The sequence below is a fragment of the Salvelinus alpinus genome, chromosome 1, assembly GCF_045679555.1.
Source record: "Salvelinus alpinus chromosome 1, SLU_Salpinus.1, whole genome shotgun sequence".
Lineage (NCBI taxonomy): Eukaryota > Metazoa > Chordata > Actinopteri > Salmoniformes > Salmonidae > Salvelinus > Salvelinus alpinus.
Genome location: NC_092086.1, coordinates 43,939,806 through 43,967,206, shown reverse-complemented (window position 1 = coordinate 43,967,206; position 27,401 = coordinate 43,939,806). Strand labels below are relative to the sequence as shown.

Sequence of the window (27,401 nt, the reverse complement as noted above, 5' to 3'; positions counted from 1 at the left end):
AGGTCGAAGGAATTGTCCGTAGAGCTCTGAGACAGGATTGTGTCGAGGCACAGTTCTGGGGAAGGGTACCAAAAATGTCTGCAGAATTGAAGGTCCCCAAGAACACAGTGGCCTGCATCATTCTTAATGGAAGAAGTTTGGAACCACTAAGACTCTTCCTAGAGCTGGCTGCCCGGCCAAACTGCGCAATCGGCGGAGAAGAGCCTTGGTCAGGGTGGTGACCAAGAACCCGATGGTCACTCTGACAGAGCTCCAGATTTCCTCTGGTGGAGTGCTGATTGGACATGTGGAGTGCTGCAGAGATGGTTGTCCTTCTGGAAGGTTCTCCCATCTCCACAATCAGGCCTTTATGTTAGTGGCCAGACTGGAGCCACTCCTCAGTAAAAGGCACATGATGAAGGATGAATGGAGTGAAGTACAGAGAGATCCTTGACGAAAACCTGCTCAGGATCTCAGACTGGGGTGATGGTTCACTTTCCAACAGGACAACGACCCTAAGCACACAGCCAAGACAACGCAGCAGTGGCTTTGGGACAAGTCTCTGAATGTACTTGAGGGGCCCAGCCAGAGCCCGGACTTGAACTCGATTGATAATCTCTGGAGAGACCTGAAAATAGCTGTGCAGTGACGCTCTCCATCCAACCTGACAGAGCTTGAGAGGATCTGCAGGGAAGAATGGGAGAAACTCCCCAAATACAGGTGTGCCAAGCTTGTAGCGTCATACTCAAGGCTGTAATCGTTGCCAAAGGTGCTTCAACTAAGTAAAGGGTTTGAATACTTATGTAAATGTGATATCAGTTTTTTTAAATCTATTTTCAAAAGTGTCAAAAAAACTGTTTTTGCTTTGTCGTTATGGGGTATTACGTGTAGCTTGATAAAGAAAAAAAACATTTAATCAATTTTAGAATGAAGGCTTTAACAACATTTTGAAAAAGTCTAGGGGTCTGACTACTTTCCGAATGAACCATATCCCAAGCATCTTGGGAAAATAACTCTGCTAGGAAGGCTAAAAGGTGTGTGATACAATGTTGAAATATGGCTAAATAGTGTTTAACTTGTTTAAACTACAACCTAACCTTTGCTCCCTGTCCCCATTGGCTCCTTAAGGTCCAATCAGTCAGAAGATGTATGCTGTGTTGCCCTGTGGAGGCATTGGGGTGAGTCATCCATCCATCCATTTAGAATGGAGTTAACATTGACATTTTATTTAGAGGTAGAGATTGGATAATAATACAATTTCAGAAAATGTCATGCAGTTTAATTGTAGGATTTTCATTCAACATAAGCAGCACAAAGCTGAGCATTACATCACCTACAGCAGTGTTATCATCATGTTATCAGCGTTAAAAGAACAGTAGCAGGGTGGGGATGAGTGTGTTCTCTGTTGCCCTCTGCAGGTGGACAGTGACACTGTGTGGAACGAGATGCACTCCTCGGGCGCTGTCCGAATGGCTGTTGGCTGCGTCATCGAGCTGGCTTTCAAAGTGGCCGCCGGGGAACTGAAGGTAACATTACCAGCCTCTCTCCGTTCCACTACTGTTTGATTGAAAGTTGTCAGGGGCAACCTTACACCTTAATTTAAAATGAACAATATGTAATAATCATGTAATATACCCTGTGGGTTTGTTCATGGGTGGACACAGTAGTACCCTGATCAATAAGCACTTAGTCACTTAATTTTGTTGATGGATATGCCTACAACATTTTCTCATGAACCGCTTCTCTCTCACTCCTCTCCATTTCAGAACGGCTTTGCCGTGGTGCGTCCACCAGGCCATCACGCTGAGGAATCCACTGCCATGTGAGTACACCCAGGGAATCATGGGTAGAGCCGGGGCAGGGGAGTGGCTAGGAGGCTTCAAGGGAGTTGGTTGAAGTTCCATAGAGACATGACGTGTGCGATGGTTGATACTCAAAATGGACGCTTGTACCAATTATTGTAACTACTGGGCAGTGGCCTTAAACAATCTCCCTGTTTCTGCTGATAAAAGAAAAATGGATGTCTTTGGTGTCTGTCTTTGTCTGCAGGGGCTTCTGCTTCTTCAACTCAGTGGCCATCACAGCCAAGCTGCTACAGCAGAAACTAGGAGTGAGCAAGATCCTCATCGTGGACTGGGTGAGTGGGCCGTATGTTGTTAGCGAGGCCCTGTATGTGCTAGTGTTGTCATGATACCAAAACATATACCACACATTATTTGATCAATGCTGGTCATGTATAATTGTTCATATATCCATTCTCTGTCCAGGATATTCACCATGGTAATGGGACACAGCAGGCTTTTTACAACGACCCCAATGTACTTTACATTTCCATTCATCGCTACGACGATGGAAACTTCTTCCCCGGCAGTGGGGCTCCTGAAGAGGTGGGGGTTGGACCTGGTGTTGGCTTCAACACAAACATCGCTTGGACAGGGGGCGTAGAACCGCCCATGGGTGACGTGGAGTACCTGACTGCCTTCAGGTGAAGACTGTTGTTGGTCATTAGCTGAACGAGCAGCAACATTGGCACTGATCTTCCATTCATATGAACAGGCTCTGCTTATTTAGCAATTTCCACACTGCTTAGTTCTTGCAGATGATCTGGAAACGTAAGAAAATAAAATGTTGTTTTCCATCTTGTCTGTTATACAGGACGGTGGTGATGCCCATAGCCAACGAGTTTTCCCCTGACGTGGTCCTAGTGTCCGCTGGGTTTGATGCTGTGGAGGGCCACCAGTCCCCTCTGGGAGGATACAACGTCACTGCTAAATGTAAGTTGAACATTACTCCGTCTTTACGTGTCAGTTTCTCTGCCAAGCCTTTTCCGTAGTGTGTGCTTTTATAGGAGGGTCCCCTAGCTAATTGTATATACACTACTACCCCCTGCTGGAAGAATAGTATTTAACCACTAGAAGAAAAGCCAAGAGACTCCATAGGAATATTGAAGTACCTCAATTATTTCCTATCATATGGGGCCTTTTCTTCATAAACCTGCACAAAACTAAAATTCCCTTGCAGACCTCTCCTATTTACATCAATTCATGATTTACTCAGATTATACTCAGTACAGCGTCAGTACAGTGTTGAACCATCCTCAGGTTTCGGCCACCTCACCAAGCAGCTGATGAAGCTGGCGGGGGGACGTGTGGTCCTGGCGCTGGAAGGAGGTCACGACCTCACGGCCATCTGTGACGCCTCCGAGTCCTGTGTGGCGGCCCTGCTCGGCGATGAGGTATGACATTATCTGCTATAGGAGGGGAAAGTGGCGTGATGTCACATACACTACATGTCATTTGGTAGAGATGGATGTAATTGTTCAGAGAGGAAATTCTGTGTTTTTACATCCCAATCTCTCTCTCACACCTGTTTCTCTAGTTGGACCCCCTGCCACAGGCTGTCCTGCAACAGAAGCCCTGTCCAAAAGCTGCTGCCTCTCTGGAGAGGGTCATCGAGATACAGAGTGAGTTCGTTCGCTAAAATCAAAATGATCATTGTGTTTTACCTGCACATATGCACTTAGTTGTGTTTGCGTCATGTGTATCACGTCACCCTTAAAACTGACACGACTCTTTCTCTCCCTGCAGGTAAACACTGGAGCTCTCTCCAAAGGTTGGCTACCACGGTGGGCCAGTCCTTAATGGATGCCCAGCGGAGAGAGAAGGACGAGGCCGACACGGTCACCGCCATGGCATCGCTTACCGTGGATACTGAGCAGGCCACCGCTTCCACCACCTCCATGGAAACCAGCAGGTAAACACTTGCACCATTCACTCTTTTGGGGATTTTATGTGGTTTTGGAATGGCTGTTTTTAAGACATCAGATTCATTCACAAGGCTGTGGGCCTGAAGTTCCACTGAGACTTGTTAAGGTGTAGACTTATCATATACCTTTTGCCCAACCTTCGTTGGTAGGGGCTTTTATTTTGGCATGACTAAGAGGCTAATGTCTATGTCGTGCTGTTTCCTATTTGGTGTACCTGCAGGTCTACAGAAGAGCCAATGGAAGAGGAGCCTGTCTTGTAGGAGGAAACGGAGAGTTGTCTTGACACCTTTGTCTCCATGTTCTTCGGCACTAGCCTTCTGTCATCCTCTCCTCTTTCCAGCCCTCGCCTCACCTCTTTCCATTTTCTGAGGATTGATGGACATGTGCTAGCCTCCCTTTCCAACTCACTGAGGTGAGTTTGTTAAAGTGTGTGTGGGAGAGGAGAGGCGGAACACACACACACACTGACCTAAAGGGGCCAGCGGCGGATATGCGTGATTGGTGGAGAAGCAGGAAGAGGCGGGACCTTTTGAGGAGCCTGTGTCTTGCTTTTTTCTTTCAATCTTTTTTGTAAGCAGAAGGCAGTGGATCCCGGAGTGTGCCTCGGCTCTGGGGCCCGAGAAGCTTTGTACATTTCTTGTCATACTTTATACTTTTCAGGAACATTAGAACTGAAAAAGCCAACAAGCAGCAAAAATATTTCAACAGCCACAAATACACTCACACACCCGCATTATACTATACACACTAAGTTCTCAACAGAGGAACAACAATGGGGTTGTATCAATGAATAATGCTCTTCCTTTCAGAGCATGCGAACCTCTGTTCCTATTTTGTCTGTCATTTGGTATTCTCATGCGTCTATTCAATAATCTGTTCAAAGCAGCACACAAACATATGATATGTATATTTGCATATATATATATATATACTGTATATTCCTTTCACTGTATCAGTTGTGGAGTGGAGGTCGAGCTGTGGATCCTGCCAAGGGAGACTTACTGGCTGAAGGAGACAACATATCTCTCCAATTCAGCCTTTCTTTTTTCTTCAGGAAGCCTCAGCTCCCTCCACTTTGTATGGGAGAGAATGCATTTTGAGGTGGTTTTTACCCTTCTACTTTGTTTGGACTATCAAAAAAGGACACATACATACCCACAATGAAATTTACCGCTTGGTGCAATGGAAGCCCACGGATTGGACGAGGAAGGATTTTGTGGAATAATACTTGGATTATGAACTTGTTGTCTCACGCTTGCTGCTGCGACTGGGAGACTTGGGGTGGTCATGAGACTGGAGAAAGACGTTTTTAGAAGAACTTGGTGCCTTTTATATTAAATATCCCTGTTAACACCAACTACACCACCACTTAGCAGAACACAGGACAGAAAGACAAATCCACACACTTGTTACACTCATGTCTGTTTTGTTTGCTTGTTTCTTTCAAAATGCCTTAATTTCCTCCAGAGAATGCACCATTTTAGCCATCTCCGCAGAGATGGGATTCTACTCCTATGTCCTCTCTCTTTCTGGGTTTGTGTAATACTCTAGGTCAAAGGTCAGTGTGACTTTAACTGAGTTTTTTTTTTTGCGTCCTTTATCAATTCCGACCCGTACATATGCGGCTGACGGTATGATTGTGAGGAAATTTGAACGCTACAACGACCAACTTTTTGCTATGTCACTTCCTGTCACTTGTAAATACTGCATCCTTTCCTGCTTTGGCAAACCCCTCAACCTGAGACGGTTCAATAACAAACTCATTGTTTTTCCATTTATTTAGAGAGGAGGGACTGAACTTGGTCACTTTTTTAAACAAACGTTTTATTTTGTATAAGATGTATACGAATAATGACAATAACAGTGTGTTAATCCAATCAAATTGGATATGAATATTATATTTGAGAAGAGTAAAAAAAAAAAAAAGAAGCCACCTAAGCAAGCACACATTGTGTTAGTTTTGCAATCAATGTTTTGTCCTTTTTTCTAAGTGCCATTTGTTTTTTCCACACAAAAAAAGAGACAACAGAAATGGTGATATGGGATGGATCTCATTTGGCAAATAATCATGAGCAAGCACCACTTTAGATTACACTGCAATACCCCAAATCCTGGAAACTGTTGCCCACTTGTCAGCTGTCATAAACCATTTGTTTGACTTAGTGTCCAGGTGCTGTGTTATCTGGCCTCTGTTGCCATCAATATTTATATTTCTCAATCAATGAAAAGTGTTTGCACTTGACGCCTATATGATCACACAAATTAAATACTTTGGAAAATATATATATTTTCAGTGGGAATTAGCACAATCATCATGCTTGAGGAATTCATACAAATCAAGTATATCTACTAGAGAATGGTTACCGACACCTCCCTTAAAGACATGCTCTGGAACTTTGGCGACTACTAAGTATTTTTAAACCTCTCGCTTTGGGCTGGATGTGTCTGTGTAGTTCATACATGCATAATCTATGAGCAGAATTACTGTCTTACCTCAATTAGCTACGCAATCCCAAGTTTAAAAGCCACTGTTTTTTTGGATGCTGTGCTGCGGCATTTTCCTTTTTTCCCCCACCTGGGCCAGCCCTCTAGCAATTTGAGTAAAACCAATGAGCTTCTGCCCCTCGCCAGCTAGCGAAATGTACATGGTACATCTACAGCAGAGAAAGGGAGAGATCTATGACATGGTGCACATATGTCACGTAATACACTATTGTTGGGGCCCACTTTTTGCTCGTGAGCACAACTTTCAGAACTACCGGCTAAAAAGTATACAACAGTACTAGAGAATCACTTTAACCAGCATACTCTCAGAAGATAATGTGTGGTGCAGAGTGCTTGTCTACATTGATCATTTTGTTTTATTTCAAGCAATGTAACAACACTGACCAAGTCTTCTGCATCTCATTTGTCCTCTTTGAGGTAAAAAACTATCATTACGGAATAGGTTATTTCTGTAGAGTTGTTCCCTCTAATCATATATTCAATTCTCTACCAGTCCACTCACCATCGTAAGGTACTTTTGTCCCTTTGTCACACAACTGTATATTGAACTTATCTACATACTGTAATAACTATACAGTGACGATGTTTTCATAAACGTTAAAGGGGTGTCAACGCCTTACTCCCTCACTAGTTACCCTTTTTCATATGAAACACAAAGGGCTAGCTTAGTTCAATCCAAAATTTAAAGTTTTAGAGGTTTTCTAAAATGGTGATTTTTTCTAAAATTGATTTCTAAAATGGTGAAATCAGATATGCTTGAATCCCAAATGAATGGGAAAGATTATCTGATTTCACCAGTTTAGACAGTGCCAGTATCCAACTTTCCCATTCATTTGGGTTTGGAACATACCGTGCATTCGGGAAGTATTCAGACCCCTTGACTTTTTCCACATTTTGTTACGTTACAGCCTTATTCTAAAATGTATTTAAAAACAAATTCCCATCAATCTACACACAATACACCATAATGACCAAGCAAAAACTGTTTACATTGTTTTTGCAAATGTATCTAAAATAAAAAAACACCTTATTTACATAAGTATTCAGACCCTTTGCTATGAGACTTGAGATTGAGCTCAGGTGAATCCTGTTTCCATTGATCATCCTTGAGATGTTTCTACAACTTGATTGGAGTCCACCTGTGGTAAATTCAATTGATTGGACATGATTTGGAAAGGCACACTTCTGTCTATATAAGGTCCCATAGTTCACAGTGCATGTCAGAGCAAAAACCAAGCCATGAGGTCGAAGGAATTGTTCGTAGAGCTCAGACAGGATTGTGTCGGTACCGATCTGGGGAAGAGTACCAAAAATGTCTGCAGCATTGAAGGTCCCCAAGAACACAGTGGCCTCCATCATTCTTAAATGGAAGATGTTTGGAACCACCAAGACTCTTCCTAGAGCTTGCCGCCCGGCCAAACTGAGCAATTGGGGGAGAAGGACCTTGGTCAGGGAGGTGACCAAGAACCCGATGGTTCCAGATTTCCTCTGTGGAGATGGGAGAACCTTCCCGAAGGACAACCATCTCTGCAGCACTCCACCAATCAGGCCTTTATGGTAGTGACCAGACGGAAGCCACTCCTCAGTAAAAGAAACATGACATACCGCTTGGAGTTTGCCAAAAGGCACCTAAAGACTCTCAGACCATGAGAAATTAGATTCTGGTCTGATGAAACCAAGATTGAATTCTTTGGCCTGAATGCCAAGCGTCACATCTGGAGGAAACCTGGCACCATCCCTACGGTGAAGCGTGGTCGTGGCAGCATCATGTTATGGGGATGTTTTTTAGTGGCAGGGACTGGGAGACTAGTCAGGATCGAGGGAAAGATGAACGGAACAAAGTACAGAGAGATCCTTGATGAAAACCTGCTCCAGAGCGCTCATGGCCTCAGACTGGGGTGAAGGTTTACCTTCCAACAGGACAACAACCCTAAGCACACAGCCAAGACAATGCAGGAGTGGCTTCGGGACAAGTCTCTGAATGTCCTTGAGTGGCCCAGCCAGAGCCTGGACTTGAATCCGATCGAACATCTGGAGAGACCTGAAAATGGCTGTGCAGCGACGCTCCCCATCCAACCTGTCAGAGCTTGAGGCTCTGCAGAGAAGAATGGGAGAAACTCCCCAAATACAGGTGAGCCAAGCTTGTAGCATAATGCCAAAGTTGCTTCAAGTACTAAAGTACTGAGTAAAAGGTCTGAATACTTATGTAAATGTTATATTTACATTTTTTAAATGTATAATCTAAGAACCTGTTTTTGCTTTGTCATTATGGGGTATTGAGGGGAAAACTATTTAATCCATTTTAGAATAAGGCTGTAATGTAACAAAATATGGAAAAGGTAAAGGTGTCTGAATACTTTCCGAATGCACGGTATAGCTGGATCTACTTAACCAATGGTGTGGGACTTGGAATCATGTTGAGATTAGAGCACCTTCGAGGTCTGAAAATGTCAAACTTTGAATTGTGAGTGAACTACCCCTTTAACATCATACCCTTATAGCTCCTATTGTCATACCGACCATGGTATGCTCTTTCGGTGTTGGTTTCCAGTGGTATTACTTCCCAGGCGGAGCACGTGACCTGATGTCACAGAAAAAACTGGCATTTGCCATTTTGAACGAACTCTAATCACAGTGTTGTCACAATCATGTCATCGGGGTAGGAATTGAAACACTCATCACTTGCAAAATTGTTGGTGGATGCCACTGTACTCGCATGTAATATACACAGCGGTTCCTACTTCCTTTTACATGTGGCTATGGTGTGTGTGTGTGTGGGGTGGGGGGGGGGGTGCTTGTAGTACATGGGACTGTTGTGACCTTGTTTTGTAATGTTTTCATTTCGATCATTGACCATTTTGAGATTTGGTGCATAGTTTTGTACCTCCACCTTGTATGGCATAATATAAGGGTTATTGGGCTGTCCTGTGGGTGAGATGGCAAATGACAGAATTACCCGTTCTTTAATTTTACTGACGTGTGTTTTGTAGGTCAGGGCTTTTTTCCTGTGGGTATGTTGGAGGGGCAGCAAAAAAAACAACACTCAAATCAAGAAAGTCTACTTAGAATAGAGGAATGTTTTTGTGTGTTGCCTTTAGACAAAACAACAACTACAAGTGGCAACCATGCAAGTGTGTTCTTTCTGTCTAAACAGATACTGGAAGACGTCCAAGTCTGTGTAAATTATATCGACTTATCCACCATGTGAAGATAGCTTTATTGTTGCTGCCACACTATTTTGCTATTCAGTAAATAATGTATATTTATTGATATTTCATACATTGTGTATATGTAGTGACCTATGATCGTCAAGGTTCAAAGAGTAATTGTATATTTTTTTGACTTTGGAAAGAGAAGTGTGTCTCTTTGTCCTTCCACTGCGCTGGTGTTTCAATCTCCACTTTCTGTGGTTGGATGTTTGAATATGTGACTGTCTTTTACCTTATATTTTAAATATATTCCTTCTCTCTTCTGGTCATAACTAATGCAGACGTTTTGAATTGATCAAAGCACATTCCTTAATGTCATGTGTTTTTTCAAATGCTTAACTGTTGCGACAATACAAATGTGTTTATACTAATTGCTACTCACGTGTATAAGTGCATATATGTGTACACATGTGCAATACACGCTATTTGAGCACTCTATTACTGTGACTATTATTGATGAAAATCGCTGTCCCTTTGAATTTTTTTTCATGAGTTGCATTATGCACAGCGCCACCTTGTGGGTTAGCAAGGATCTTAAAGGGAATGTTGAGTCTGATTACTGTTATTTCAGGTTGTGTATATTTTAAAAAAGCCCTTTTTTATTACTCATTGTAATGTTGTGACATCCTATTTCAGTATCTTTTTATTTTTTAAGTGGGCCTGTTAATTGTCAAACTCAATAAAGCGATTCACTGCTCCAATACAAAGAGGAGTAGAAATCTTTCATTTAGTGTTGGTTGTGGGATAACATACATGGCTTTGAATAGTAAAGTCGATGAGTGGTTATTTTAAAGTATATTTTTTTATCTCAGTTTGCAGTTTTAAAATGAATTTCCTGCAATTGTACACATTTTGTCATGGCTTATGACGTGTTTTATATGCTATATGGTGGGTCTCCAGGGCAAGTCCCCAGTCCGTAATCGGGCCCTGGTCCAGTCAGATTATTGCTATACTAGCATCATTGAATGAGGCTTCAGGCGTGTAACAGGCAAGTCAAAAGCATTTATTTAGGACTGCCCACTCCACGTATACATTTATGGTGGAAAAATAAGATGAATGGGAAATGCCAAGTGCATGGATGTTTAACTCTGGTGCTTGTGATGAGGGATGTTTATAAGTATGGTCAAAGCAACCCTCAAATTCATTCTCCAAACAGTGAGTGAATTAACTAAATGTTTTTTATGCATAGGCCTACTCACCAATATTGCAACATCTTGAGAAGAACTATTGCCGCCGTTCATGTGCTAGGGTGCCTAGTAGTCGAACTCGGAAATGTCGGACTTGGGAAACTGGTTGCAGTAATACATGTGCCGCGTTCAACCAGTTAGCAAGTCGGACAGTTATTTCTTTGACATGGAAAAAGCATATGACTTTTATTGTGGCGAGAAGGACTTCTAATAAAATATTACTAGATCAGGACAATTAGGGGTCCAGATCGGTTCAACTCTATCAACCAGTCATGTGGTGGAGAATTGGACCGCTCAGTGAAGTGTGATCAATCCATGACACGCCCATCAACATTCCCTATCGATAGTCAGTGACGCCACGGCGTATATTTACGTAAATCTGGCGCTCCCGTTTCCTGGCGGAGAAGATGGCGGCTCCTGGACCGGGGGAGTATTTCAGTGTCGGGAGCCATGTCTCCTGCCTCACCTGCTTGGGGCAGCAATTGCAAGGAGAGGTCGTTGCCTTTGACTATCAGTCCAAGATGTTGACTTTGAGTATCCTTTTTACCATTTTCCGTTGTCACTAAATCGGTGGTCTTCCAGGCTGCAAGGGGCCTGGGGGTAACTGGTCGCGCTTGCCAAATTGAGATCCGCGCAAGCGTAGTCAGGAGACTAGCTAGGGAGCTAACTAGCTTAATCTTGATCAAAACGTAGCTAACCACACAATTTAAATACTGTTCCGTTCAGTTACTTTAAACCTTGTTACTTTCTATTTCAAGACAGGTATGTAAAGTCTAGAATCGGCATGATCTTGAGTTAATGTTTGTTGTTAGCCAGCTAGCTATCGAAGTTGGCATGGTATTGTGCCATAATGCTAGCTAACTTGCTAACCCAAGCTATTGTGGTCAGCGTTAGCACAGTCAGTCCTTGTATGGATCACTATCTGGCAGCTCCAAGGGGCGTTATGCCTGGCAAATTCTTAGAAACAGTTAGCATGCAGCTAGAAAAAGGACTAACTAGCAGACCACGCTTGTAGTTGTATTATGCTCTAAAACAATGGTAATTTAAAGAACATTGTTGATGGCTTGAGGATAAGCTAGCTACCCACCCCAAGTTAGCTTACGTTGTCGAAACTGACACGCCATGATTCACCGGTGACAGTTTAGAAAGGTGTGACTGTCAAGTTCTTGGGTTAGCTAACGTTAGCTAGTAACTACCTACCTAAGTACTTTGACCCCTGTCAAGTGTTTTGTAGCGGACTTGAGAAATACATTAACTATATGCAAGTTCTTAGTTGTAGCTATATTGGAAGATGGCCAACGTTACCTAGTTGCTGTGAAATATGTTATGTGAATGTGCAGACTTGTATTTCATGACATGAAGGATGTTGATAGGATGAAGCCAGGTGTATTTCTTACAGGCAACATTTGGAGAAGACCTATACAGAATAGGTTGGGTGAAGTTGAGGTATTATACACATCTCTTGCGCATTTAGCCCAGATAAATTCCTTTTTAAGGCTTGCACAGAGCACTGCTTAGAGAAATGGGCAGTCATGAAAAGTGCAAGATTTGATATGTTGCAGAACTCTAAGGAAGCCATTTGATTTGGACTATTTGCTCACACATACATACATTGCAGAGCACTAAGAATTCTGTTTGCGTGGTTGTGCCGGCCAATCTTCCACCTCTGCCTGGTATAGGACAGAAAGGCCCAGAGTCAGGCCACCCTGTGATAGTGAAACAACTGCAGCCACAGCCAAGGGAAGGAATGTGATGTGTCTGTCAGTCAGCTGTTATCACACTGCATCAGCATTGTGGATTTCAACAGTGTGCATTCCATACCTTCACGGTCCGGTGGATGTCAAACAGGTCTCTATTACCTGGCTGGAAGGTAGTACTGCCTCAGAATCCTCAGACTTTGCTCATTTGATCTTGTTAAGTTAGAGGCATTTGATCAATGTCAGTTGATGACTAGCCCTTGTTTTTTTTTTAAATAACAGATCTACAATGTTAAGGTAGTTAAATCTAGTCTACTTTTTTTGTGAATGTTGTGAGATGCATAGAGGGTATTTTCCTAATGCTAGGGGACAAGTCACTCTTCAAGATGTGTATCATGTAGGCCTATTCACTTGAGGTATTTTGCTTATGGAAGCACACTGTGACATGTTTTCAGGGTGACACAATAGCATAGTATAGTGAAGGGGGTAAATACAGCTTCTAGATCCAGTCAGTCATACCCTCATGGCATGTTAGGTTGTTTCCCTTGAGGCTGGTGAGTCACTGAAAGGTCATGATGTCATACAGGAAATCCACAGCCCTCTATTACTGTTATGGAGGAAGTGCAGCAGCCGTGAAATGAAGGATTGTAAACCTTAATGAGTTCAGCTCTGAGCACTTTATCTCTGTCTGCCTTGAAATGGGAAAACGTTTCTGACCATAGTAACTTCCCAAACTTTTACTCATATCCAACCTGGTTTTTATTAGGAAAATAATTCGCTTGGCTCAGGTTTGAGAGTCTTTTCGGGAAATCAGTTGAAGGGCAAGTTCTGTGCTGCCTTCGGTTGTTGTGTGAGGTCAGACAGTCTGTGAATTTTGTCTGTCACTAGACTATAAACCGTGTCTCAAGGGCAGTGAGCAGGCTGCTACTAGATAGTATCCTTTGAGCTTTCTTTAACACAGTTGGGTGTTTGTGAAGGCTACTCTTGGCAGTTGTGCTTAGTATGCCAATTTTGTTTTGTTTTCTGCCTAGCAGGCTATTTGCCCTCTTTCGCTCCACAGTATTTCTGATATCCACATGATGAATTGTGGTTCGTTCGTACCCAACCTCCTCCCTTACAAACAATGCATTGGACTCTTTGTCCCCTCACTTAAGTTAGCAGAGTTGAAAGGTGATCTCCTGGTGGTGTGCATACGCCTCATGCTGTCTTCAAATCAAATGTTGTATTTGTCACATGCTTCTTAGTCTACACCTGTTGTTTAACTGTGAAATGCTTGCTTCTTAACATCTCCTTTGAGAAGTTCTGAGTGGGCTATTCATTTTGTTTAGTTGCTGGTGGTTTGTTTGACTGGTAAGTCCTGAGCTTAACCTATGTTTAGGACTTATGTTATGGGTTGTAACAGTCTGCATTGTTTCTTGGGCAAGAGGCTGTTCCTGCACTGCAGTGGTGAACCCTGGACCTGTTTCCTAGGTTATGGGGAAGCATGATCACAGGATGTTCTGTTGTGAGGAGGCTGAACATGAATGGCAGAATATAGGGGGTATGTGGGGGGGAAAGAGGAAGTTGTTCCATCAGGGGATCTCCAGCACCTGGCAAAGTTGGATTGGTGCTGTGCTTGGATTTTGTGTTCTACTAGAGTAGAATATGTTGTGCTCACTTATTAGGCCTATTTGGTCAGTGGTTCACTATTGAGCGACTAAATTGCACTATGCCATTTAGGATGTGTGTTCTGACTTCTCCTTAAGCTCAATAACATAAAAATTTTGATTTACCTCAGGTCTGGCATAGCCTAATGTTTGTGGAAGAAGTGATAGAATTATGATTCCAGCTGATCCATTGTTTCCCTCACATACAAGTCCTGCATGTATATTTCGTCTAATGCTAACTGCTGCTAATTTGACCTCCATTCTGAATGTGTAGTACAGCCTATTTGCCTTGACCCACTGCCCTTTCAGAATGCGCCCCCTCCAGTGGAAAGGCAAACGTCAGCGACGTGGTTCTGATTAACTTAGCCTACGTGTCTGAGGTGGACATCATTAATGACCGCACTGAAACTCCTCCTCCACTAGCATCTCTGAATGTCAGCAAGGTAAGACCAGCCAATCACCACTCCTCACACCCTCCTTGACACATCTCCTTCTCATACCACGAATCATTGGACATCTGGTCATTTTGTCATTAGCTTTATCAATAAGTCCTGCACTAACTCACTCGATTCAGCTAATTGTGGTTCAGTCAGACTAAAGACTGTCGTTAGTTTAGGCAAGCTGATTATCCTAGTTGAATCAGGTGTGGTTATGCTGGGCTGGAACAAAACCCTGCACACCCCATTGGTTTTCAGGACTGGAATTGGGAATCCCTGTCCCAACACGGAGTCAATGAATTGTATAATTTTGGGTGCTTTCACATGTTGATTGGAACCATATGTTTACCCTGAATGGATTGTTTGTGTATTTAAAGAATGAATGGCTATTGTCTTGCCCCAAAAAATCCTGAAATGTTCCATCACCATATCATTAAACTTTGGTCGGCATCAAACAAAACCCACCTGTTCCACATTTGACTAAAATTATCAGTAAGCAGTTTCTAATATTTATTTGTATTGCTAACGGTTGGAAATTCCTTATAAAGTTCCTTTCAATGCCAAATATATTTTTTGCCTTTTACATACTTAAACTTCCAAGGGCTTTTGGGGTTCTCAGTTGAGAATGTTGGCTATTGTGAACAGCTCTAACGTTTTGGTTCTCCTTTTCCAACACGCCTGCAGCTTGCCAACAGAGCACGGTCGGAAAAGGAAGACAAGTTATCCCAAGCATATGCAATTAGTGCTGGAGTCTCTGTGGAGGGCCAACAGCTATTCCAGACTATACATAAAACGTGAGTATCGTCTCTTCTCTCTAATACTGGGGCTTTGCTTCATCCGACTATAGAAACATCAGTTATTTACTTACTATGACGGTCCCCAATGGTCAGGAAAGGCTGTTTTAAAAAAATGTGCTACCCAATGCATTTAAATAGTGTCATTGGATGTTGAGGTTGCCTTCACTGTTTAGTTAACCAGTTTTAATGCCAGTCTTTGAGTAATGTTTTGTTTTAAACCCTATCAAATAGTATGCATTCCATTATACCTCTTGGTTCTAATGCGATTGTAGTGTTGATCCCTGATTTGGCCTAGACTACAGTGAGTGACCTATGACCGTAAGTCTTTCAGTACCAACACTGATTGACCAATTTCTAATGTAAGCTGTTAATTCTGTAATGTTCTTTTGTTTAATTTGTTTGTATATTTTCTTCAGCATCGTTGCTGTTCGATATGCACCTGTCTACCATCCGATACCTGCTGCATGGAGTCATCTGTCTAAATGTGTGTCCTGAAACCTTTAACCTCAGTACCCTGACTAAAGGCAGCCACTGGGTGCTTTTTTTCAAAAACATTCTCCATCTCTCTGTAGCATCAAAGACTGCAAATGGCAGGAGAAGAACATCATGGTGATGGACGACGTGGTCATATCCCCACCTTACCAAGTGGAGAACTGCAAAGGCAAAGAGGGTAGCGCTTTAAGTCACGTACGCAAAATAGTGAGTATGCCTTACCACCATTAATTCACCATTGAAGGGAATACAGGAATTGCAGTACCAGAAAGTTGATTGAGGATAAAATGTTTCTTGTCCCTTGCAGGTGGAGAAACATTTTAGAGATGTGGAGAGCCAGAAGTCAGTGCAGCGGCCACAAGCACAGCAAACACAGAAAGACTCCACTTTATCATCTTGAGCCGGAGGTTCAGTCCGGATAGGGGGTGTGGGAGGGGGAATTGGTTGGGGGAGGTCACAACGGCAAAGGCAGTTTTGGTTTGTTCTTTTCTCTTCCCCTCCCTTCAACATCAGACCAAGGCCAGTGTTCCCCTGCCCCCCCACCTCCATCAGAGGTGTCCAACATTTTGAACTGGACAAAAGGGGGTCCCAACCGAGAGGGAAATATCCAGTTCATTTTTAAAGATAATCTAACAAATGTAATCTCAATTTGCCACCATTCCCCACCCACACTCCTCTTCTTGACCTCTTACCTTCCCTTCTGTTTCTTCTCTCCTCCTGCCATCAAGCCTGCTCCTCACTTCCATTTCACAGAGAAAAGTCACTTGATTTCTATTCATTGGTTGATCTATTTTCTAGTCATTTTTCGTAAATTTCAAGAGTAGAAATTTATGGTAAGAGATAAAGGACCTTTTCTAATATTGAAATACTGTTTTGACAAGAACACTAATTTTAATAGCTTTCTTGAAACCACATGGTTATTTTTTTAACAGCTGACAAAGGATGCCAATAGTGACGCGTGTGAATGGGATGAATGGGAACTCTCACAATCTTACAAACATGCACCCAGTAGGTTATTGAAATTGCTGTTTTCCCTCAACTGGGGAAACACTCAAATTGTGTTAACATTATTAATCTGACATAAAATAGACTTGAAATACCTCCCCCAAATTGTCCTTTCATAAAAAATACAATTTGTAAACACCCATTTGGTTCTAGTAGCTTGAAATATTTTCATGAAATGCTTTCCTTTTTTCCAAACAGACATGACTGTCTGCTTTTACCCATAAGCACTTGCTGCATGGTCCCGCCTGAACTAAATTTGCTCTTTTTTTCCTGTGTATAGTTTTAAGTCTGGAAGCTAAAGATAAAGGGCATGTGTTATTTTAGAGTAGAGGCTGGGCTGTTTTCCTCTTCCCTTTCATCCTTGTCCCTCATGGTCTTTGATTCTACAATACCTCTTCTACGATGGGACCACATTGAAATCCAGCTCTTTTCTTACATTCTCCATCTCCCACTCCTATTGTCTACCGACCATTGACACACTTTGGCAGGTGAAATCTGCTCTTCCGCCCGACTCAATGCATTCCTCCCATGTTCGAACAAGAAAAAACAAATTAATTAACCACGTTGGCCAATATCATATGGCGTGCCACTGAACCGTGTGCGATGAGATCGATCTCAGTTCTGTATGGGATGCTTTGTATTCACTTTTGGAAAAAAAATGTACTTAAAGATACCTTGCCATGTTTGAGACTGGGATGGGGAGCAGGGTTCCCAAATGGCCCAAAGGCCCCTATCCCAGCCTCGTGTTTATAACAATGTAGCCTGATTGGAGGCTCGGCCAGTGGGGTTAAATTGTGACAGGCATCCGCGTTGTTTACCCGTCCACCGTGTGTCAACGAGGCTGCCGTTGCCAAGGTTTCCTTCCCAGTATTTTATTTTTTATTTTTAAATAGCTAGTAACATGGAAATAAAAAAGAAAAAAAACGAAGTTTGCAGTTTGTCATGTTTCTTTTTTGGTCTTTGGTGTTCATGGTTTTCTAGTAGTTGATGTAGCAATCAGTCTTTCGTTCACACTCATATCAAAATATTCCTTTCTCAGGGAAAAGGAATTCATCTTCAACTCCTAATTGTTTTGTTAAATGCATTATTTCAATGTTTTATTGAGCTGGGTCATCTGGGATGGATGAATTGCAGTTAAGGCAAACAATTTTTGTTCTCTGCTATGCCTTCAAATTGTCAGCAGAGGGCAACATAGAAATGTAAATGAAGGTGAGATGTATGGATGTGGTAAACATGCAATGACCATGTCCATTCAATAGGTCAAATCAGACAGTATCCAAGCTCTAAGATCTTGCCTTCAATAAAAAAAGTATCCACATAACAAAGAACCATGGCACATTGTCAGAATTACACATAATGACATATCTAAAAATACATTTGGTGAAATGCCACAAAAGGTGTTGAAATACTGTATGTTCCCTATTCACTCACTTAATGAATTAAATAGAGTAGGCCTGCCTACCTGTCATGTGAAATTGAGGGCCTCTAGGGGCATTTGTGGGCTACTCCACATAATCAAAAATACAAGGGAGATGCACTCAACAAATTAAAGGAGCCTATTCTTCCTTATAGAATGGCATGCTTAGTCACTCATTGTAGTTTCACTCTGGCTTTAGTTCTGACATTTTACCTAAATTAAATCATTAATTCAGGCTGAGAATAGTTTTCCTTTGTCCAGGACTCCATGTATAGAGGTGAAACAGATCTGAAACACATGCATTGGTCAGCAGGACAGTGTATGAACCTATTATTCAGTTTCCCCTTTATCACCACCTAGAACCCCTCCAGGTGCAAATAATTGTCCATCTATTAATTTGTGGTCAAACTCTCAGATGGTGTAGCAACTGGTGGCATGATGTTAAACTTGTTGAGAAGAATATTGTTTCAATGGATGCCTTTAAATAAAGAAAATGCTGTGGTGTGGCAAGTTTGGAATATGTTTGCGAAATGTATGTGTATATACAGTGGGGCAAAAAAGTATTTAGTCAGCCACCGATTGTGCAAGTTCTCCCACTTAAAAACATGAGAGAGGCCTGTAATTTTCATCATAGGTACACTTCAACTATGACAGACAAAATGAGAAAAAAAATTCCAGAAAATCACATTATAGGATTTTTAATGAATTTATTTGCAATTATGGTGGGAAATAAGTATTTGGTCAATAACAAAAGTTTATCTCAATACTTTGTTATATACCCTTTGTTGGCAATGACAGAGGTCAAATGTTTTCTGTAAGTCTTAACAAGGTTTTCACACACTGTTGCTGGTATTTTGGCCCATTCCTCCATGCAGATCTCCTCTAGAGCAGTGATGTTTTGGGGCTGTTGCTGGGCAACACGGACTTTCAACTCCCTCCAAAGATTTTCTATGGGGTTGAGATCTGGAGACTGGCTAGGCCACTCCAGGACCTTGAAATGCTTCTTACGAAGCCACTCCTTCATTGCCCGGGCAGTGTGTTTGGGATCATTGTCATGCTGAAAGACCCAGCCACGTTTCATCTTCAATGCCCTTGCTGATGGAAGGAGGTTTTCACTCAAAATCTCACGATACATGGCCCCATTCATTCTTTCCTTTACATGGATCAGTCGTCCTGGTCCCTTTGCAGAAAAACAGCCCCAAAGCATGATGTTTCCATCCCCATGCTTCACAGTAGGTATGGTGTTCTTTGGATGCAACTCAGCATTCTTTGTCCTCCAAACACGACGAGTTGAGTTTTTACCAAAAAGTTATATTTTGGTTTCATCTGACCATATGACATTCTCCCAATCTTCTTCTGGATCATCCAAATGCTCTCTAGCAAACTTCAGACGGGCCTGGACATGTACTGGCTTAAGCAGGGGGACACGTCTGGCACTGCAGGATTTGAGTCCCTGGCGGCGTAGTGTGTTACTGATGGTAGGCTTTGTTACTTTGGTCCCAGCTCTCTGCAGGTCATTCACTAGGTCCCCCCGTGTGGTTCTGGGGTTTTTGCTCACCGTTCTTGTGATCATTTTGACCCCACGGGGTGAGATCTTGCGTGGAGCCCCAGATCGAGGGAGATTATCAGTGGTCTTGTATGTCTTCCATTTCCTAATAATTGCTCCCACAGTTGATTTCTTCAAACCAAGCTGCTTACCTGTTGTAGATTCAGTCTTCCCAGCCTGGTGCAGGTCTACAATTTTGTTTCTGGTGTCCTTTGACAGCTCTTTGGTCTTGGCCATAGTGGAGTTTGGAGTGTGACTGTTTGAGGTTGTGGACAGGTGTCTTTTATACTGATAACAAGTTCAAACAGGTGCCATTAATACAGGTAACGAGTGGAGGACAGAGGAGCCAGAGGACAGAGGAGAAGAAGTTACAGGTTTGTGATAGCCAGAAATCTTACTTGTTTGTAGGTGACCAAATACTTATTTTCCACCATAATTTGCAAATAAATTCATTAAAAATCCTACAATGTGATTTTCTGGATTTTTTTCCCTCATTTTGTCTGTCATAGTTGAAGTGTACCTATGATGAAAATTACAGGCCTCTCATCTTTTTAAGTGGGAGAACTTGCACAATTGGTGGCTGACTAAATACTTTTTTGCCCCACTGTATATATATACACTGCTCAAAAAAATAAAGGGAACACTTAAACAACACAATGTAACTCCAAGTCAATCACACTTCTGTGAAATCAAACTGTCCACTTAGGAAGCAACACTGATTGACAATAAATTTCACATGCTGTTGTGCAAATGGAATAGACAACAGGTGGAAATTATAGGCAATTAGCAAGACACCCCCAATAAAGGAGTGGTTCTGCAGGTGGTGACCACAGACCACTTCTCAGTTCCTATGCTTCCTGGCTGATGTTTTGGTCACTTTTGAATGCTGGCGGTGCTTTCACTCTAGTGGTAGCATGAGACGGAGTCTACAACCCACACAAGTGGCTCAGGTAGTGCAGCTCATCCAGGATGGCACATCAATCCGAGCTGTGGCAAGAAGGTTTGCTGTGTCTGTCAGCGTAGTGTCCAGAGGATGGAGGCGCTACCAGGAGACAGGCCAGTACATCAGGAGACGTGGAGGAGGCCGTAGGAGGGCAACAACCCAGCAGCAGGACCGCTACCTCCGCCTTTGTGCAAGGAGGAGCACTGCCAGAGCCCTGCAAAATGACCTACAGCAGGCCACAAATGTGCATGTGTCTGCTCAATCGGTCAGAAACAGACTCCATGAGGGTGGTATGAGGGCCCGACGTCCACAGGTGGGGGTTGTGCTTACAGCCCAACACTGTGCAGGACGTTTGGCATTTGCCAGAGAACACCAAGATTGGCAAATTCGCCACTGGCGCCCTGTGCTCTTCACAGATGAAAGCAGGTTCACACTGAGCACGTGACAGACGTGACAGAGTCTGGAGACGCCGTGGAGAACGTTCTGCTGCCTGCAACATCCTCCAGCATGACCGGTTTGGTGGTGGGTCAGTCATGGTGTGGGGTGGCATTTCTTTGGGGGGCCGCACCGCCCTCCATGTGCTCGCCAGAGGTAGCCTGACTGCCATTAGGTACCGAGATGAGATCCTCAGACCCCTTGTGAGACCATATGCTGGTGCGGTTGGCCCTGGGTTCCTCCTAATGCTAGACAATGCTAGACCTCATGTGGCTGGAGTGTGTCAGCAGTTCCTGCAAGAGGAAGGAATTGATGCTATGGACTGGCCCGCCCGTTCCCCAGACCTGAATCCAATTGAGCACATCTGGGACATCATGTCTCGCTCCATCCACCAACGCCACATTGCACCACAGACTGTCCAGGAGTTGGCGGATGCTTTAGTCCAGGTCTGGGAGGAGATCCCTTAGGAGACCATCCGCCACCTCATCAGGAGCATTCCCAGGCATTGTAGGGAGGTCATACAGGCATGTGGAGGCCACACACACTACTGAGCCTCATTTTGACTTGTTTTAAGGACATTACATCAAAGTTGGATCAGCCTGTAGTGTGGTTTTCCACTTTAATTTTGAGTGTGACTCCAAATCCAGACCTCCATGGGTTGATACATTTGATTTCCATTGATAATTTTTGTGTGATTTTGTTGTCAGCACATTCAACTATGTAAAGAAAAAAGTATTTAATAAGAATAGTTCATTCATTCAGATCTAGGATGTGTTATTTTAGTGTTCCCTTTATTTTTTTGAGCAGTGTATATTTAAAAAATATATTTACATAAGTATTCAGATCCTTTACTCAGTACTTTTTGGAAGCACCTTTGGCAGCAATTACAGCCTCTAGTCTTCTTGGGTATGTCGGAACAAGCTTGGTACACCTGTATTTGGGGAGTTTCTCCCATTTCTTCTCTGCAGATCCTCTCAAGCTCTGTCAGGTTGGATGTGAAGTGTCGCTGCACAGCTACTTTCAGGTCTCCTGAGATGTTCGATTGGGTTCAAGTCCAGGCTCTGGCTGGGCTACTCAAAGACATTCAGAGACTTGTCCCAAAGCCACTGCTGCGTTGTCTTGGCTGTGTGCTTAGGGTTGTTGTCCTGTTGGAAGGTAAACCGTCGCCCCAGTCTAAGGTCCTGAGCACTCTGGAGCAGGTTTTCCTTTGGAGCAGGTTTTCCTTTGATCCTGACAAGTCTCCCAGTCCCTGCCGCTGAATAACATCCCCACCGCATGATGCTGCCACCACCATGCTTCACCGTAGGGATGGTGCCAGAATTCCTCCAGATGTGAAGCTTGGCATTCAGGCCAAAGAGTTCAATCTTAGTTTCATCAGACCAGAGAATCTTTAGGTGCCTTTTGGCAAACTCCAAGTGGTCTGTCATGTGCCTTTTACTGAGGCTTCTGTCTGGCCACTCCACCATGAAGGCCTGATTTGTTGTGCTGCAGAAATGGTTGTCCTTCTGGAAGTTTCTCCCATCTCCACAGAGGAACTCTGGAGCTCTGTCAGAGTGACCATCGGGTTCTTCGTCACCTCCCTGACCAAGGCCCTAATCCCCCGATTGCTCAGTTTGCCCGGGCGGCCAGCTCTAGGAAGTCTTGGTGGTTCCAAACTTCTTCCATTTAAGAATGATGGAGGTCACTGTGTTCTTGGGGACCTTCAATGCTGCAGACATTTTCTGGTACCCTTACCCAGATCTGTGCCTCGATACAATCCTGTCTTGGAGCTCTATGGACAATTCCTTCGACCTCGTGGCTAGGTTTTTGCTCTGACAGAAATGTGCCTTTCAAATCATGTCCAATCAATTGAATTTACCACAGGTGGATTCCAATGAAGTTGTAGAAACATTTCAAGGATGGGATGGTCAATGGAAACAGGATGCACCGGAGTTCAATTTCGAGTCTCATAGCAAAGGGTCTTAATACTTATGTAAATAAAGGTATTTTTGTTTAATTTTTAATACATTTGCAAAAATGTCTAAACCTGTGTTTTATTTTGTCATTGTGGATATTGTGTGTAGATTGAAGATTACTTTTTTATTTATTTTATACATTTTAGAATAAGGCTGTAAAGTAACAAAATGTGGAAAAAGTCCAGGGGTCTGAATACTTTCCAAATTCACTGTTTATAACTATTGGACACAATTTGATGGATGCACCATGTAAACTCTGCGCGAATGTGATTTAATACCACGCAATGACATTTGTTCAGAAGAAATTCACGAAAACTACAAATTGTGTAATATTAAAGTTGGGGGATTGCAGGGCAGATGTTCCAACGTCAGTTTTTCATATTAGAAAAACTAGGGGTCTTCAATGGGTAACTGGGATGTTTATTCTACTCTTGCTAATAGCAGGACACTGGATAAATTAAGGTGAAATAAAACGGAGGGGGTCTGAGAAGGAGTACTCAAACAAAAAGTCCATTATTAGATGGGAACATCTGTAGGGCGGATGATTTGTGGATTAGGTCTCGATGGAAAAAGCGGGAGCGTGACAAAGAGAGATGAGGACGCAGGAGTTAGTTTACTGATGCGGCACCAGCTCTTCTCATTGTTGATTGGATATAAAGATTGAAGGTAAAGTATTGTTTAATTTAATTACTTACGAGTTATTTACCGTTGCTGTTATCGTTCGTTGAATAGGCATGCTGTTTTGTCGGTTTAAAAAAGTAACTTTTATATTTACATTAATGTATTTAAAAACGCAATTGTGTGTTTCTGCAATTACCAGCAATAGGCTATGCGTAAAACCTTCACATTACGCGCAACCGGCTCACTGCTGGTATTGTGTACAGTAACGGATTCTGAGTGTTTTCTATCTTGTCTTTTAGAGCTGTCGACTAGTTCAAGCTATTAAGAGCCTACAGATTATAGATCTATTAAATGTACATGTTCCTCTATCGTACCGAATACTCACTACTCAGCGACAGCGTTTGATACTGTTTCTCCAAACCATAAGTATAATGGTTGTTTGCCTTATTTTGCAGATATTCCTCAGATATCTGGATTCTGACACTCCACTCAAAACGTCTTCAAGCCTTGTCGTGATAAAGCACTTTAGGTGAACATTTTTGCAAGTAATATGTTATTTCCTGCTTTGCTGCTGCTGGCGCTGTCTTCAGTGGTAGGCTCAAAAGAGTGCCCTCACCACTGCCTCTGCTACGAACACTCGGATTTGGTGGACTGCCGAGCTCGCGGGTTCCTCCAAGTGCCCCATGGCCTGTCCCATGGCACCTGGCTGCTGGACCTGGGTGGTAACTTGCTGATGGAAGTGCGGAGCCGTGCCTTTGCCGGACTTTGGTCACTGCGTGTCCTGGTGCTGTCTGATAGTGGAATCCAGCTGCTGCAACCCGAGGTAACACATGCGAAACCCGTATAATGTCATATACTCATGGGGGACCTACTGTGTACATTTTTGTTCTATCCTAACACTAGTAATGGATTGAGAAACACTGCGATAGCCTATGCATTAGTGGCATAGTTTAGCATAAGGATTTGATGGTGGATATGAGGGTTTGATGCCGATGATTACTTTTTCATGTTAATAATTTATTGTACCCTCCTCCGCTCCCAGGCCTTCTACTCCCTCTCCTTTCTGGAGAAGCTGGACATGAGCCGTAACAAGCTGCGCCGGCTGCCGTCGGACTTCTCCCACAGTCTGTCCTCGGTCCGGGAGCTCCGGCTGGACCACAACACCCTTGAGCGGCTGGAAGTCTCCAGCCTGGAGCACCTGGAGAGCCTGGAGAAGCTGGACCTCAGCCACAACCACATCACCTTCCTCCAGCCAGGAGCCTTCCGGGGCCTGTCTCGACTGCGCCACCTCTACCTCCATGCCAACCAGCTGGGAGCTGTGCGCCATGGTTCCCTGTCCATGCTGTCCGTCCTGGAGGCCCTGCAGCTGGGCCAGAACAACATCACTCACATCGACACGGAAGCTCTGGCTCCCCTGCACAGCCTCACCCTGCTGGGCCTAGAGGGAAACCAGCTGCAGCACCTTAAGTTCAAGACCTTCTTGAGCCTCCACACGGCCGGCACCCACCTGCAGCTAGCTGGCAACCCGTGGAACTGCGACTGCGACCTGCACCGGGTCTTCAGCAAGCTGCTGAGTGTGCGCCACTTGCACGTTGACGACTACCACAACGTGACGTGCCGCGAGCCTTTGCAGCTGGCGGGTGCCTCGCTGGCGTGGGTGGACAGTCAGTTGTGCATGGCAGAGACGGCCACCGTGCTGGTCATCACTGTGACGGTGCTGGTTACCGTGTTGGCAGCTGTGGTTATGGCTGAGCACACCCGCAAGAAGAACCAACGTGGCGGCAAGAGCTGGGATGCTGAGTCGCAGTCCCAGGAGAGGTGACTGTCATGGGGGAGGGACACTGAGTGAGTGTGTAATCAGTTCAATAGATGCATTTTCCCTCACCGATCTAGAATCATATTTCACACCCTGCTCCCTGGTCATTTTATGTTTGAAGAAATAAAAGGGTCCATTTCCCATCTGCAGCAAACTGACTGTGAGGGTTCATAACACACCTCAGGCTCAGACTGCTCCTTAACATTCAGTTGAACTTGTTGGAGGCATTAATTCTCTCTTCTACTTCATCATGGTCATAATGCATGGCCCATTCTGGTTCCAAGAGTTTGAGAAACAATATTTTAGAGTATGAGCAGTTTTGCATGATGTATCTAGAAGTCTGTGACTTGTGGAACTGGAGGACTGGACGTCATTATTTTTCGATGTATCATTTAAGACCTACCTGAAGTGTTTGACTGCTTACAATTTACCCTGTTAATTTATGTCTTAAAACACCAGTACAGTGTTTGTCTTTTTCTGTTCAACATTTTCTCTTCAATGTCTATTCCATTTCTGCACACTGTCGAGAAAACATGAGTGTCATGTTTCAAATGTAGGCCTATACTCAAAGTACAGTAGTTATTTTTGTTTTCATGAATGATGATGATTATCTTCTAACACATGGATATGTTTGATAGGGAATTTATTGTATACAGATGGTAATAAAGTATGATTCTTTTTTTGACTCTACCTTGTGATGTACCTGGATTAAATCTTTGCCAGATTTGAGTATAGGGGTCTCCACTTTCCCTATTCCATGCACTGCACTAGAGTTAAACACTCCCTTAGATGATCAACATCTGCTTTAGACAAGGTCAGATTATTCACCAATTAATCGCCACTATTCCAGCTCACACACAGATTAAAGCCGGTTTCAATCTATCTAGGTCTGCCATGATGTGACAAAATGTTCTCCCCTTTTAGATGAAAATGTGCGTTCGGTAACATACGTTTTGCTTGTGGGTTTGGCCTCCAGCCTGGAGAAGCCGGACCTCGGCCACAACCACATCATATTCCTGTGGGTTTGGTGATATTGAAATAGAGTGCACAGATGAAACACTTTGAAGTACTTAATTTTAGGAAGTGCGCAGTTTTGCATTAGATTCCGATAAAGGACATGGAGGATTTCAGATTCTGACACCGGTCTTTCGCCAGAGACAAATTGCTGCAGGGTTTAAAAGGCTTAGATCCAGGTCACAGCGAGAATAATGTGGCATATGGGCCTGGCCTCTAGAGCAACATCAGCAGATTACGGCTCTGATTAAAAACCAGAGGAGGAAACGAACTGCCACGGGTAGAAAACAGACAGCCACCCAGCTCAAATCCCCTGGGCAGACCTTATCTAAGAGGAGGATAATGTCCAGAAATTGAACCTGTATCGGTACTGATGCTGTTTCTGCTCAGCAGCCTTATAAATGGATCTGGATAAGGAGAAGCGATTCAGCAATGGAGATATGGGCCAGCCACCCATGTGACCAAATCTATTATCAGATGAACCAGATAACAATGATATGACATAACAATGGCATAATAACCGTCTACTACCAGCAGGTGTGTGTATTACAATGTTTAAGTTGTCAGAACCCAGTGCAGATCTATGAGATTGACGTAGGGCGTTTTAATACAAACTAGCTCTCATCCTTTAATTAAAAACATAAGACAGGACAGACGAAGGTATTATAAGTTACATAATTAAATTCCATTCGCTCATATTGCACAACAGAAACCAGATGCCATTGTCTCTGAAAAAAACTCTAATTTAGCCAAGAGAAAATAGTATGGGATTTTATGACATTAAAGTCTTCATAATCAACCCAGAGGATTTGGATTTCCTTAGCTTCCTACCTTCAACACCCCAGTTCAAACCTAACCTAGCCTCAACCCTAACCCTAGATTCGTGTCCACATCCCAGTTCAACCCTAACCCTGAACCACAACCCTAAACCGAA

At 43.3% G+C, this 27,401-nt stretch overlaps 3 protein-coding genes across 7 annotated transcripts in view; all 3 read left to right on the top strand.

Annotated features, from left to right (window-relative positions):
• The window catches only part of LOC139538026 (histone deacetylase 5-like), a 98,153-nt gene extending 87,968 nt beyond the window's left edge, over positions 1–10,185 (top strand). For all 5 annotated transcript variants that reach the window (XM_071340203.1, XM_071340120.1, XM_071340043.1 and 2 more), the window contains 10 exons: positions 1,108–1,157; positions 1,398–1,505; positions 1,746–1,801; positions 2,029–2,116; positions 2,247–2,464; positions 2,635–2,753; positions 3,081–3,214; positions 3,358–3,442; positions 3,567–3,732; positions 3,966–10,185. In XM_071340203.1, coding sequence (XP_071196304.1) covers positions 1,108–1,157; positions 1,398–1,505; positions 1,746–1,801; positions 2,029–2,116; positions 2,247–2,464; positions 2,635–2,753; positions 3,081–3,214; positions 3,358–3,442; positions 3,567–3,732; positions 3,966–4,005 — 1,064 coding nt within the window. In that variant the 3' untranslated portion in view covers positions 4,006–10,185. The remainder of the gene's footprint in view (positions 1–1,107; positions 1,158–1,397; positions 1,506–1,745; positions 1,802–2,028; positions 2,117–2,246; positions 2,465–2,634; positions 2,754–3,080; positions 3,215–3,357; positions 3,443–3,566; positions 3,733–3,965) is intronic.
• An 835-nt stretch (positions 10,186–11,020) lies between these two features.
• LOC139577109 (protein LSM12 homolog A) lies at positions 11,021–17,648 on the top strand. Its single transcript, XM_071403931.1, has 5 exons — positions 11,021–11,180; positions 14,299–14,432; positions 15,111–15,220; positions 15,796–15,922; positions 16,023–17,648. The coding sequence occupies exons 1-5, from the start codon at positions 11,054–11,056 to the stop codon at positions 16,113–16,115; spliced, it is 591 nt and encodes a 196-aa protein (XP_071260032.1). The 5' UTR covers positions 11,021–11,053; the 3' UTR covers positions 16,116–17,648.
• A 5,757-nt stretch (positions 17,649–23,405) lies between these two features.
• Positions 23,406–26,143, top strand: LOC139577102 (leucine-rich repeat-containing protein 4C-like). Its single transcript, XM_071403919.1, has 3 exons — positions 23,406–23,682; positions 24,093–24,460; positions 24,680–26,143. The coding sequence occupies exons 2-3, from the start codon at positions 24,188–24,190 to the stop codon at positions 25,457–25,459; spliced, it is 1,053 nt and encodes a 350-aa protein (XP_071260020.1). The 5' UTR covers positions 23,406–23,682; positions 24,093–24,187; the 3' UTR covers positions 25,460–26,143.
• The last annotated feature ends 1,258 nt before the right edge of the window (positions 26,144–27,401 follow it).